Source organism: Cervus canadensis, chromosome 8 (genome assembly GCF_019320065.1).
Source record: "Cervus canadensis isolate Bull #8, Minnesota chromosome 8, ASM1932006v1, whole genome shotgun sequence".
NCBI classification, from domain to species: domain Eukaryota; kingdom Metazoa; phylum Chordata; class Mammalia; order Artiodactyla; family Cervidae; genus Cervus; species Cervus canadensis.
Genome location: NC_057393.1, coordinates 20,567,506 through 20,581,800, shown reverse-complemented (window position 1 = coordinate 20,581,800; position 14,295 = coordinate 20,567,506). Strand labels below are relative to the sequence as shown.

At 37.6% G+C, this 14,295-nt stretch overlaps 1 protein-coding gene across 2 annotated transcripts in view; it reads left to right on the top strand.

Moving 5' to 3' along the window:
- The window catches only part of MXI1 (MAX interactor 1, dimerization protein), an 87,660-nt gene extending 74,188 nt beyond the window's left edge, over window positions 1–13,472 (top strand). For both annotated transcript variants that reach the window (XM_043475470.1, XM_043475471.1), the window contains exons 4-6: window positions 4,198–4,312; window positions 4,932–5,103; window positions 10,933–13,472. In XM_043475470.1, the coding sequence (XP_043331405.1) occupies window positions 4,198–4,312; window positions 4,932–5,103; window positions 10,933–11,096 (451 nt within the window). In that variant the 3' untranslated portion in view covers window positions 11,097–13,472. The remainder of the gene's footprint in view (window positions 1–4,197; window positions 4,313–4,931; window positions 5,104–10,932) is intronic.
- The last annotated feature ends 823 nt before the right edge of the window (window positions 13,473–14,295 follow it).

The following is a 14,295-nucleotide window of genomic DNA, read 5'->3' as shown; positions in this document are numbered from 1 at the left end:
TCCTGACCTAGTGATCGAACCCATGTCTCTTAGATCTCCTGCATTGGCAGGCAGGTTCTTTACCATTAGCACCACCTGGGAGGCCTGGAGAACAGTATAGCGGGTCCTTAAAAAAGTGAAAACAGAGTTACCATATAATCCTGCAATTGTACTCCTGGAGTATATATCCAGAGAAGACTAATTCAAAAAGATATATACACCCCAATGTTTATTGCAGCACTATTTATAATAGCCAAGACATGGAAGCAGCCTAAATGTTCACCAAGGGATGAATGATAAAGGAGATGTGGTGTGTATAGACACACACACACATATATATAATGGAATCTTACTCAGCCATAAAAAAGAAGGAAATGCTATTTGCAGCAACATGGATGAACCTAGAGATTATCAGATTAAGTGAAGTAAGTCAGATATAGAGAAAGACATCATATGATATCACTTATTTGTGGAACCTGAAAAAATGATATAAATGAATTTATGAAACAGAAATAGACTCACAGACATAGAAAATAAAATTATGGTGGGGAGATAAATTAGAGTTTGAAATATACACACTTCTATATATAAAACAAACAAGGACCTACTGTATAGCACAGGGAATTATATTCAGTATCTTGTAGTAGCCTATAATGGAAAAGAATCTGAAAAAAAAAAAAGTGTGTGTGTGTACACACACACACATAGATATAAAACCAAATCACTTTGCTGTCCACCTGAAACTAATGCAACATTGTAAATTAACTACACTTCAATTTTAAAGAATGATCTAAAAAATTGACTTGACTGAAGAAATGTTCAGTAGTGACTAACAGTATTTTGGAGGGGCAGTCTGCCTTCCTGGCTCATTTAGACATTACTTACACCTTGACTCCTTTGGCCTTGGCAGTTCCTGATCTGACAGTGCTGTTGTACATCACCAGACTGCTGAACTTGGTTGATATTTCCTTATTGAATTCCAACTCAGTTGTTTTGTTGTGAATGAAAAAATCTAAAGTATTTTTAATTTTAGGTTTAAACTTGGTCCCAATATTTGAATTTTAAATTTTTTACTGTTTTAATTACCTTGCTTTTTTCATAAACAAATTCAGTATCCTTTAAGTTTCAACCTCTTTTATTAGGCTGTCTTCTTCAGTTATAATCTCTTCTTTCATTTAGATTCTGTCACCCTTGATATCTGTATGACTCATTTCATTGTGAACCAACTGAAACAAAATATATTTCATTCTGTAGTCTAGATTGTAAACTGTTAAAATTTACCTTTCTTTTTTTACTTCTCCCACTCAAGCATCCAGAACATTGCTGAGTACACAAAAGTCATGTAATAAATATACAACTGAATGATTTTTTAAAAGGAGAAAACCAACATTTTAATATTGTTAGTTGATTTCTGCCCAGATTTTATTTTTTCACATTAAAGGATAGTTCATTTTATTCATCTTTTTCATCTTTATCATTTTTATTTATCTAGTTGATTTACACTGATGTGCCAATCTCTGCTGTACAACAGTGACTGTTATACATACATGTTACACATATACATATACATACACACATATGTTACACATACATATATATATATATATATTCTTTTTTTAAAGTATTCTTTTCCTGGTTTATCCCAGGAGATTGGAAATCGTTCCCTGTACTATCCCTGGGACCTTGTTGTTTATCCATTCTAAATGTAATATTTGCATCTGCCAACCCCAGACTCTCCCGCCCATACCTCTCCCGCCCCCCTACTCCCACCTTGGGAACCACAAGTCTGATCTCTGTGTCTGTGAGTCTGTTTTATATGTAGGTATATTAATTTGTGACGTATTTTAGATTCCACATGTAATGATATCATATGGTATTTGTCTTTCTGATTTACTTTTAGTATGATCATCTCTACTTTTATCCATGTTGCATGATAATCTCTACTTTTATCCATGTTGCAGTACATTCTGCTTAGATTTTAATATGACTTTTAGATTTTACAAAACAGAAAATTGACCCACACATTTTTTTCTGCACCCCCCCCCCATTTTTTTCTTGATGTACAACTGTAGTAAGGAGTCATCTGAAACTTCTTAAACTAAAAGTTCTACATATGTACTGAATTTCTGGGATTAAATATGACAAGTTATTCCTTTGGCAAAATACTTGTTAACTTTGCAATTTTTTTTAGATGATTGAATTCAAAGCCCTCTTGGGAGCCTCTAATTATTGCAAGAGAACCACCAGTCTCTCTCCACCCTCCAGTCATATCATATGAGTTCAGTTATTAGGCATATGCTATAATAATACTAATGAAGAGTTTAAAGGCCCTTTTTACTGTGGACCTTATTTTGTTTAGTTTTAGCCTGTGATCATGTGAGAGTCCTCACCTAAGAAATTTTCCAATTAAAAATTACAATTCTGTGATTTTGGTTTGTACATCAGGGGAGGAGAGTGACTTTAAAATTGTTAAATCTCATTAACCAGGAATCCATTGATAAACTTTTAAGGAAAATTAAAAAAAATTTTTTTTCTTTATCCACATCAGGTATGTCAGGTTTCAGCCTGCAGCCAATTACTAGATTTGAGTTATTGACCTCAATAAAGAGGTTTGGAATGGAAATACTAACAGACCTCTAACTATGCTGGGCTAGTAGGTACTAGAAGAATCTTGACAATTCATCGGCCAAACCTCACTTCACTACCGTTAACATCCTTGCCTGTCAGTGACATAATTGGCTGCCTTCTGCTATCCCTCCTTGAACTTGCTAGCATTTGAGAATTTCTCTTGACATTATTTCTTATGTAGTAAGGCAGAGAAAGCATAGTTTGATGGGTGAGCTAGTAAACCGTTTGACCGTCTTTGAGGAGAAAATGGAGGATGTGTTTTGGTCCTGCGGCAGTTGACACAGTTGCTAAATGTTCAATTATAGTTCTTTAAGGAATAGGGCTAATCTGTGAACACATACGTGGGTTTTCTTTTCAGATAGACTACCAACTTGTGGATTAAGTTGTACATTATGAACTGCAGAACCAGATATGTAAACTAATATTGTTTCAGGGTGAAATTATGTATCCAGAATTCTCATCATGGTAATCATAGTTCCTGTAGGGTAGGCACATGGGCTTCTCTGGTAGCTCAGCTAGTAAAGAATCCCCCTGCAATGGAGGAGACCTGCGTTCGATCCCTGAGTTGGGAAGATCCCCTGGAGGAGGGCATGGCAACCCATTCCAGTATTCTTGCCTGGAGAATCCCCATGGACAGAGGAGCCTGGCGGGCTATGGTCCAGGGACTCAAAAAGAGTCAGACATGACTGAGCAACTTCAGCACAGCACAGCAGAGCACACAGGGCACATGGAATGTACATTCACGAGGCTCTCTGCTAGCATATACAGGAAACATTTCCCTATCCAGCCCACCGGATGAGTGCGTTAAAGAGTACAGTGACTTTTGGTGAAGAATTCTGTCACCTGGCTTTTTTCCAGGTGTAGAATATGGGAGGTGGGTAGTAAGAGAGGGGAGAGGGAGACAGAGAAATAAAAAGGAAAAGCTAATGATAGCTGATACACTTAGATATTAGGAAGCAGGGGACTATTTTATAGGTTGTTGATTCAGTGCCTGGAATTGACCTTAGAGCCATGTATTTTGTTTCACCCTATCCTCACTGGCCACAAAATTTTGCTGTTTTTTTTGTGTTGGATCATATGAAGTTGTCATTTTTATAAGCGAGAAATGGCTGAGTATCAGAAATTTTATATGGTTTAAACTAATGCATAATAATATAAACACTATAGGATGGCTACGGTGTGTGTGTGAATGAAAGGTGGAAGGGAGGAAATGGAAATTTATGAGCCTTTTCGGGTAGTGAAGCTGAAAACCTCTAACCTAGCCTTTGGTCTTATACATTCAAAATCAAATACAGTTGCCCAATGTTTTCCTACTTCGACATTAATACAGTTGAGAAAGTTTATGGGACTGGTTAAATCACCTGTGACAGAGGTTACCATTGGGGATAATAATCTGAAGTGACCAATGTCTGCCGTGTACAACAAAAGTGGCAGGAGACGGAAGCCAGGAGTAGGCACGCCTGCACTTGAATTCAGATACTTTTTTGAAACTGAATAATGTGCAAGTTCTTATTTGTCTTAAAATAGGCTCTAAGATGTTTTTAGTGGAATATTCAGACTGCTGATTTGACTTACCTTTGTCTTTCTTAGACGAGCTCATCTTCGCCTGTGTTTAGAACGCTTAAAAGTTCTGATTCCACTAGGACCAGATTGCACCAGGCACACAACACTTGGTTTGCTCAACAAAGCCAAAGCACACATCAAGGTAGGAATTTTTTTTTTTTTATCTTATTTTCACATGACTCTCTCAGTCCTGCTCTCTTTTTAGTAGTGATTTCTGTTCACATATATTAGCTAGCTCACAATGCTCTCCTTTAATAACTGACCTCAAAAGAGAAATTTTCTGAAAATTTAACGCTAATCTGATAGGAACAACATAATCTGATCACACTAAATTGTTTTGACAGCATGGCCATTTTAAGAGCTGGGAATACCAGGAAAATAACAGTTACTCTGCTGATACCCGAAGGAAGGCAGTTGTGCCCCCTGGTGGAGATGACTCTGGCTGTGTCCCTCAGTGTTTTTCCATCAGGCTGTGCTGCAGAGCAGTTTTCTCTTTTATGGCAATAATTTGACAGACTTTGAAAACCCCATATTGTTATAGTAATGTAGCATTCATTATACACACACACACACAAAGTGAAGAAAAAATTAGTTTTGATGTTTAAAAATACATACTTATGTATGTTTTTATACACACACATATACTTGTATAGTCATTCATGTTTTCTCTGTCAAAGAATAAATCTTCTGAGATGTTAGGAATCAATTTTACTGTTTGTACTGTACAACACACAAACTTAAATATCACTGTATCATTTCAGAAACTTGAAGAAGCTGAAAGGAAGAGCCAGCACCAGCTAGAGAATTTGGAACGAGAACAGAGATTTTTAAAGCGGCGACTGGAACAGCTGCAGGGTCCTCAAGAGATGGAACGAATACGAATGGATAGCATTGGATCAACTATTTCTTCAGATCGTTCTGATTCAGAGCGAGGTAGGCAGTGAGCTTCTTCCCTAATGAAACACAAACCATCCCTGTCTCTGAATTTAGAGAGGGTAGGATAGGTGGCATTGTGTTTGCTTCCTTCTTCTACACCAACACTGTATGCAGCAGTCACAACATTGTCTAGCAAAGCCTGTATGAACTATAGAACATTTTTTCTTGATTATATATATATACACACATATATATATATATATATATATCAAATATTCCACTTTGAAAAAATTTTAGACTTAAAGTTGTAAGCTTTCTGTAGAAAATTGTTCTCATATACCCTTCACCCAGGTTCCTCTAATTTTAATCTTATGTAACCATAATACAGCTACTGAAACCAAGAAATTAACATTCATACAATACTATTCATCTATTAACCTTATTCAGATGTCACTACTTTTCCTAATAATGTTCTGTGTCTGATCCAGGATCCGGTGTAAGATCTCCATTGCCTTAGAAATATTTCTTCAGTCTTTCTTTCGTGACCATGACACATTTGAAGAATATTGGTCATTATTTTATTTTATACAGTGTTCCTCAATTTGGGTTTATCTGATGTTTTCTGTTAGACCGAGGTGTTACATATTTGAGGGAAGAAATACCACAGAAGTGATGTTGTGCCCTTCTTAGTTCATTGTATCAGGAAGATACATGATGTTGATATGTTTTATTACTGGTGATGTTAATTTTTATATCTGTATTTTAAAGTACGACACCCTCCATTTCTCGTTACATCTGTCCCAGAACATTTGTCTTTGGCAGAATTAAAGAAAAACAACCAGAAAAGAAATTGTAATTGTTTGAATTTTACTGATCTGTTCATCTATAGCTCCCACCACATCAGGCCTCACACCACAATAAAAGATCCCAGAGGTGAACTCTGGTCACTTCATATTTGGGAAACTAGAGCTCACAAGGTTTTGAGGATTCTGAAACAAAAGAGAAAATTTTGTAAAATTTCTTTTTATTATGGAAATTTGAAAAAAAAATTTATTATTTTTGGTTGCTGTGCAAGCACTTTCCTCTAGTTGTAGTCTAGAGGTTCCTCGAGGCTGCTCTTCAATGCAGTGTACAAGCTTCTCATCACAGTAGCTTCTCTTGTTGGGCTCTAGAGACCAGGCTCAGTAGTGGTGGCATATGGGCTTGGTTGCCCTGAGGTATGTGGAATCTTCCTGAACCAGGGATTGAACCCATGTCTCCTGCATTGGCAGGTAGATTCTTAACCACTGGACTACCAGGGAAGTCCTAGTATGGAAAATTTAAAACATATACTAAAGTAAATAGAATAATGAACTCTCAGGTATCCATCATCCAGCTTGGACAGCTGTCAACATATTGTCATTCTTTTTTCACCTGTTCTCTACCACCTGTATGCCCTGACCATTTCTTCTGAAGTTTTTAAAATCAAACCTCAGGTAACATTTCATTTTGTTCCTAAATACTTCAGTATGTATCTTTAATAAAAAGGACTTTAAAAAATACATAATACTGTTATAACATCCCATAAAATTAATATTGAGTTGGCCAAAAGTTCATTTGATTTTTTTCCATAAGATGGGTCTAGTATTGCTTAGTTGTCTTTAATTTCACTCACAACAATTTTATTAGATTGTACTGTGATAGCTCTCATATCAGTGTGCATACTTTTAAAAACTTTAGTGAATTTTCATGTAGCCATTTTAATATTGAAGATGGAAGAAAAAAAACATTTTCAGAATATTATATTATTTCAAGAAAGGTAAAAATGCAACTGAAACACAAAGATTTGTGCAGTTTATGGCGAAGTTGCCATGACTAATCAAATATGTCAAAAGTAGTTTGTGAAGTTTTGTGCTGGAGATTTCTTGCTGGACAATGCTTCACAGTCAGGTTGAAGTTGATAACAATCAGATTGAGACATTAATTGAGAACAATAAATGTTATACCACGAAGGAGACAGTTGACATACTCAGAATATCCAAATCAAGCATTGAAGATCATTTCCATCAACTTGATTATGTTAATCGCTTTGTTTGGGTTCCACATAAGAAGGTACTTGACTGTATTTCTGCATGCGATTCTCTGCTGAAACATAACAAAAGCATTCTGTTTTTAAATCAAATTGTGATGGACAATGAAAAGTGGATACTGTACAATAATGTGGAATGGAAGACATCGCGGAGCAAGCAAATTGAAGCACCAAGCACATCATCCAAAGGTTATCTTGTGTATATGGTGGAACTGGAAGGAGTCCTCTATTATGAGCTCCTTCCGGAAAACCAAATGATTAACTGCAACAAGTACTGCTCCCAGTTAGACCGAGTGAGAGCAGCACTCAACGAAAAGCATCTGTAATTAGTCAACAGAAAACGCATTATCGTCCATCAGGGTACCACAAGACTGCTTGTTTATTTGATGACCAGGCAAAAACTGTTCCAGCTTGACTGGGAAGTTCTGATTCATCCGCTATATCCACAAGACATTCCACCTTCTGATTTCCATTTATTTCAGCCTTTACAAAATCTTAATGGAAAAAATCTTAGTTCTCTGAAAGACTATCTTTTTCAGTAAGGAACTGTTCCAGGTGCCTTTTACAAAGTTTTAGGAAGATGGAATTATGAAGTTGCCTGAAAAGTGGCAGAAGGGAGTGGAACAAAACTGAATTTGTTGTTCAGTAAACTGCTTGGTGAAAGGGAAAAATCTGTCTTGTATTTTTACTTAAAAACCAAAGAAACTTTATGGCCAACCCAATAAAATTGGATAATCCTATTTAATGTCATCTAACACCCAGTCTCTGATTGGAGAGGGAAATGGCAACCCACTGCAGTATTCTTGCCTGGAGAATCCCAGGGATGGGGGAGCCTGGTGGGCTGCCATCTATGGGGGTCGTACAGAGTCAGACACCACTGAAGCGACTTAGTAGCAGCAGCAGCAGGAGCAACACCTAGTCTCTGATAGATTTTTCTCAAAAAAGGCATTGGTGTGTTTGAATCAGAATCCGAAGTCTACATTACATTTGTTTGTACCTTTTAAGTACAGTTGGCCTTTGAACAGCACAAGTGTGAACTGCACAGGTACATTTATTTGTAGGTATTTTTCATTAAATATGTGGTACAGTACTACATGATCCATGGTTGGTTGAATCTGCAGATAGGGAGGACTGACTGTAACAGTAGACTCAGATTTTTGTCTCTTTGCGGAGGGTTGGCATCCTTAACCCCCCATACTGTTCAAGGGTCAACTGTACTTCTCTAGTTTTCCCTTTCCCACTTTTTTTTCAATGCCATTTATTTGTTGTAGAACCTGGGAAACTGGATAATTTTTCTTACAGTTTCCCACATTCTAGATGTGACTGAATGAATCTTCATGGTGTCATTTAACATGTTCTGCCCTCATATTTCTTGTAAACTGGTTGACAGGTATAGGGGTTTGATTATATTCAGGTTTTTTTTTTTTTGGAGGCACAGATACTTCATAGGTAGTGCTGTGTATTTCCTGTTATATCAGTATTATTTTTAATTGCCCCATGCTAGTGATAACATTGGTCAGTGGGTTCAGATGATGTCATCTTGATACATTAATGCAAATATATCAGCCTTTTACTTAATAGTTCAACAGTTATTGATGATTGTTGCCCTGATCATTATTTCATTAGGTGTTCCCAAAATAGTGATTTTCTATCATTGTTGTTTATTAACTTTTTCTTCTTTAAAGAACAGTTTTTCATCAACTTTCTGGTTACCTTCAAATAAAGTCTTTACTAGAAAGATGGGATAAATGCTTGCTTTTGCTTTATCAATTTTCTGAGTAATGAATTGGCACCTTAGCAATCTCCAGAGATAACTTTTTTGTTTAACTCTTTGTTTTTATCTTGTAAACTCATTATTTTTTCATGTACTGAATATGTCCCAATCCACTGTAGTCATTCTTGTCAGTTCTTTTTAATACCTGAATTCCACATATTCTGTGCTGCTGCTGCTAAGTCGCTTCAGTCGTGTCCGACTCTGTGCGACCCCATAGACAGCAGCCCACCAGGCTCCCCCGTCCCTGGGATTCTCCAGGCAAGAACACTGGAGTGGGTTGCCATTTCCTTCTCCAATGCATGGAAGTGGAAAGTGAAAGTGAAGTCTCCCAGTCGTGTCCAACTCTTAGTGACCCCATGGTGTGCAGCCCACCAGGCGCCTCCGTCCATGGGATTTTCCAGGCCAAGAGTAGTGGAGTGGGGTGCCATTGCTTTCTCCACATATTCTGTGGGAACCTTTCAAATAGGTTTTTAACAGAACCCTAGGAGTTCTTGGATTTGTTGTCATTATGTAAAAGCTTACTTTTTTTGTGTGGCACTTGGTTTTGAAGAACAGTAGTTCACCAGAAGCAGCAGCAAGAGCCTCAAGGTCATAATGCATTTATGAGTGAGAGGCATAGCAGAAATAACCCTGCGTAAGGAGGTAGACCTTCGTCCTCGTCTTTCTTTTGCTGGCTACAAAGCTGTGTGACCTTGTTGAGTCTTCAGGCTTTAGCTGCCCTTGCTGCTATTATCTCCTCCAAATTTCAGAGAGGTAGTATGTCTTCATGATACCATTCCTGTTCTTACCTGGCAGCCCTCTTTCCCAGTGTTAGGGACTTTTAAATTTAGCATGCTCTATTGGATAGGGTGTTTTGATTTTGTTTCCCAAGTGCAGGTCGGATGAGTGTTCTGTGATCTAGGAAACACTAAATAGCCTGTGAAGGATTAATGGATATGAAGCAAATAGTTATGCATTCATAGGATTATTTGTACAGTTTGCTGGATAACTGAGTGCATTTTAAAAAGATTGCTAAAACTTTTTGAAGCAGTATGCCGTCTTGAAAATTATATTCTTCAAAATGACTTGCTCTGTCTTCTTGTGCTCAGCTAGAATCCACTTTTCTAAAGCAACTGTGATCAGTGTGAACCGTTAAAATCAATGCCAATATGAAACATCAAGCTTTTGAATTTAAGAGAATTGAAGGGAGAAAATAGTCTTTCGGCTCAGTTTAAAAAAAAAAAGTATTGCTTTTTATGTATTATTGCTGATTGCATATGTAGTATTTAACAGTTAAAATACAGTATGTATAGATAGCTGGGTCACATGTATTTAGATTTTATCATGTTTTGTTTTTGAAGTAAAGTTAAATACCAGTATTTAAAATGCCTTTACTATAATCTTTACTATAGATCTGACTATAATCCAGAGACTCTTAAGCCTCATGCCCTCATTTCAAGCTATATTTGATAAAAGAAAATTAATTTGAAGACAAGTCTGTGTTCTCTTTGCACTTTATAATGATTGTTTATTTTGGTTACTGAAAAGTCAGAGATCTTTATGATGGATCCTGGAAGTCTATAGAACTATACCACCAAAGGCCTGGATGGATACATATTCTATCTAGTTCATCTATATTATGTTATGTTCCCCCTCCCCACCAACCCCCATGAAGGGAGTTCTGTTTAAACATCACTGAGAATTAGTTTCTAGTTTAAGGCAAAACAGATGTTGTTAAGCCACTCAGCATTGGGATCTTTTAATATTAAACACTAATTCCCAAATAGGTCAAGTGCTTTTGGTGGAAGGTCTAGACAGACTGGTGTCAAAAGCTTTAGTAAACTTGCTACATAAATTGAGACCACCACTGTATACCAGACATTTCTTTGCAAATATATCCATTTCTCATCTTTGGTTCCTTCTGATCTTAAAGAGATCGCTGATAACAGTTTGTATAGTAATTCCTCTGTACTACAAAAGTAATTACTTTCCCTCATACCCTGTTCGTTCTTGCCAGTGCACATATACTGGATTACTAACGTTCCTCCTTTTTTCCCTTTGGCAGAGGAGATTGAAGTGGATGTTGAAAGCACAGAGTTCTCCCATGGAGAAGTGGACAATATCAGTACCACCAGCATCAGTGACATTGATGACCACAGCAGCCTGCAGAGTGTTGGGAGTGACGAGGGTTACTCCAGTGCCAGTGTCAAACTTCCGTTCACTTCCTAGAACCCAGCATGACATGACAGTGCAGGGCAAAATACTCACTGGGCCAGTTCAATCCAAACAATCTCTTAAATTGGGTTCATGATGCAGTCTCCTCTTTAAAGCTAAGCAAAACTATACTTGAACAAAAGGGTTGAGAGACCTCTATTTAAGCAAATACTTAGCAAAAAGTGGGGCAGAGCCTCCCCAGCAGAACAAATATTCATATTTGAAAATCACAGTTTCTAATGGCAGCAGAAAATGTGTGTGAAATTTTCTCAATTTGATTTAGTTGATTTGAAAGAGGACACTGGAGATTACATCCTCTTTTTCTAGTTTCTAGTTTGCTCCTATCACATTGATTGAGTAGACACATTTAAGGATGGGATTATGAACCCTTCCCGCTCTTTGTTCCTAAAAACAAACAAGAATCAAACCTATAGTAATGACAAGATAATCAGGCATTAATCTTGGATAGCTAAAAAGCTATTAAAACAGCCTAGGACAGCTTATCATGAAGCCTGTGGATGATCTTTATAAAAAGGAAAAAAAAAAAAAACTCATTTCATGCTCTGCAAAAGGAGAGACTCCCATGAAGCCTTTTGAAAGGGATCATCATGCAGCTCAGCTTTCTGTTGGATTCCATGCTAAGCAAGCTAACCTTATCCTGCATTGTTAGCACTAGGGCACCCAATCGCCAGCTCTACAGTCAGCCGCCCTTAGGCCGTTGGGCACATGGGGCAGTCCCTGTGCGTGACAGCCTCTACCACGCAGGGCCTGATTTCGGATTGAGGGGCCAGAAGGAAAAAGCTTCACGTGCCTCTGTGTCTGCGTGGGCCAGAAGAGTTGTACACGCAGATTAGCAGGCCAAGGTCTGAGCCACGGCAGCATTTTTATTTCAGATTTTGATAACTGTTTGTATGTGTTGAAAACCAAAATGACATCTTTTTAAAGCTTGTCCATAAAAAACATAGACGTCTTTTATAGTGTAAAACACATGGGAAAAAATCATCTATTTTGATGCAGCATTTGATAATGATAAAACACCTCACACCTCACTCTTTATAGTGCACAAAATGAATGAGGTCTGGGCTAAGTAGAAAAAAGGTCAGTGCTGTTTTGTTTTCTTTTAGAATCATTACCTTTTATCATCTCTTAACCATCTGATATCTATAGTAGACACACTATCATAGTTAACATAGTTAAGTTTGGCACTTGTCTCATTTTAATGTAAAGATTTGCTTCCGTTTTCCTACAGGCAGTCTCTCTCCTTCCTCACAGCTCCATTGTGCAGGTGCTATTGTTGCTCTTGTCAATATTTTCAGAAACGTTATTTTACGTGAAATTTCTAGCCTGCACTTTGATGTCATGTGTTCCCTTTGTCTTTCAAGCTCCAAGGTTCTCCCCGGCCCTCCCCCTTACCCTGGGAAGCCTTGGAGACCTTACCCTGACTCTTTGGACTTCGTATACTTTAAATAATTTAACTACCCTTAATTACTTAAAAAAGGAAAAAAAAAGCTTTATGATTTTCATAACTTATTGCTGATTTTAATGGGTTAATTTCAGTCCTGTAGTTCTATTTTGTTTAGATAGGGCTGGGCAAGGAAAAAGAAAATAAAGACAACCATATTTAGCAGTGCAGTTGAGTTGTGTGTATAATGTTAAACTATCCTTTGTTAGTAGCACTTTTAACAGCTCTCACTGCTTCTATAAAGTGAACCATCTTGGTCATACAAAAGGCCTCATCATAAACTTATTTGTTCTTGTGCTCTTCCTGTGCCTCCAGAAATATTTTATCCTTGATTGTGGTATGTTTGAGTGAAAGAAATTCTTTGAAGTAGATGTGTGAAAAACTGCATGCCTTTAGAAGCCCATTATTAGAACTTGCTACTTCAGGTGCTGGGGACTTAATGCAAAATATGGTAAAAGAAATTTGTTTCTGTGGCCCAGATAAATTATTTCTGGTTTCATTTATAATTACTCCTGGCCAAGTCAAAATATTCCTCTATATGCTTACTTTTGACTTTCCCAAGGGAGACAGTTTGAAGACTCTGCTAACTACCATGGAAAGTAAATGGAAGCCAGTGACAGTGTTTCTGTTTTGTTATTCCCATGGCAGTCACTTGAATCACTTGCCTAGGGCTGGAATTTAGGACTTCATTTAGGTGAACTTGAGGCGCTGCCATTTTGCTGTATATGTACAGGATGGTGGGCTGGGAAGCCTTTGTCACAAACCTATAGAACCTATTTCAACTGCCCCCTAAATTACTCCTTCCCTGAATTTGTTTCCCTTGGGGGAAGGGAATGGATTGTATGATGAGTAAGTATTAATTTTTTAAAAGACAAACTGACTTTGAAGATACAAAAAGTTAACTGCAAGAAATAAAAATTGTGAATGAAGAACACCCGAGTGCTTTTTGTACCACCCTTCTCTACGAAGGAAAAAATACAAGTGAACATCCACGCCTTGAGAGGCAACTCTCTCTCAGTGTCCATGTTGATACTACTTCAATGGTCGGAATTAATGGCAGTTTGAAATCATTGCCATTTCCTATTCTATAGTTTTACAACAGGTGCCTTCTTGACTGATAATTCCATGTAAACTAACTGCAGATGGTTTAATGTACCAAATAATCTTAATTTCTTCAGGCAGGACACAGAGCCATTTATCATTATCTGTTCTCCAAATAACTTTTTAGGGAATCCCTTTGGCTATGTACTATTATTCAAATTGAAAACCAGTCTGGAGGGTCCCATTTAATGCTAACCTGAGTTAACACTGTCCCCTATATAAAAGATCTGTGTGCTATATGATGTGTCCTCAGTTACTCAGTCATGGCTGACTCTTTGAGACCCAAAGGACTGCTGCCTGCTAGGCTCCTCTGTCCATGGGATTTCCCAGGCAAGAATACTGGAGTGAGTTGCCATTTCCTCCTCCAGGGGATCTTCCTGACCCAGGGATTGAACCCGTTTCTCTTGCGTCTCCCACATATTCAGGTGGATTCTTTACCAGGTAGTGCCACCTGGGAAGCAACAACAGCTTTTAGTACTATGAAGGGATTTTAAAAGACAATGAGAATTACTGAGGCAAAGCTTCTAAACCTAAGGCCACACCGAGGGTTTCCTGGGTCATTTCTCTTGAGAACTGTTTACCCTCTAGGTAAAGGTTTACCAACTGTTTACCCTCTTGGTAAAGGTTTTTTCAAGGGTTTGTTTTCTTCCA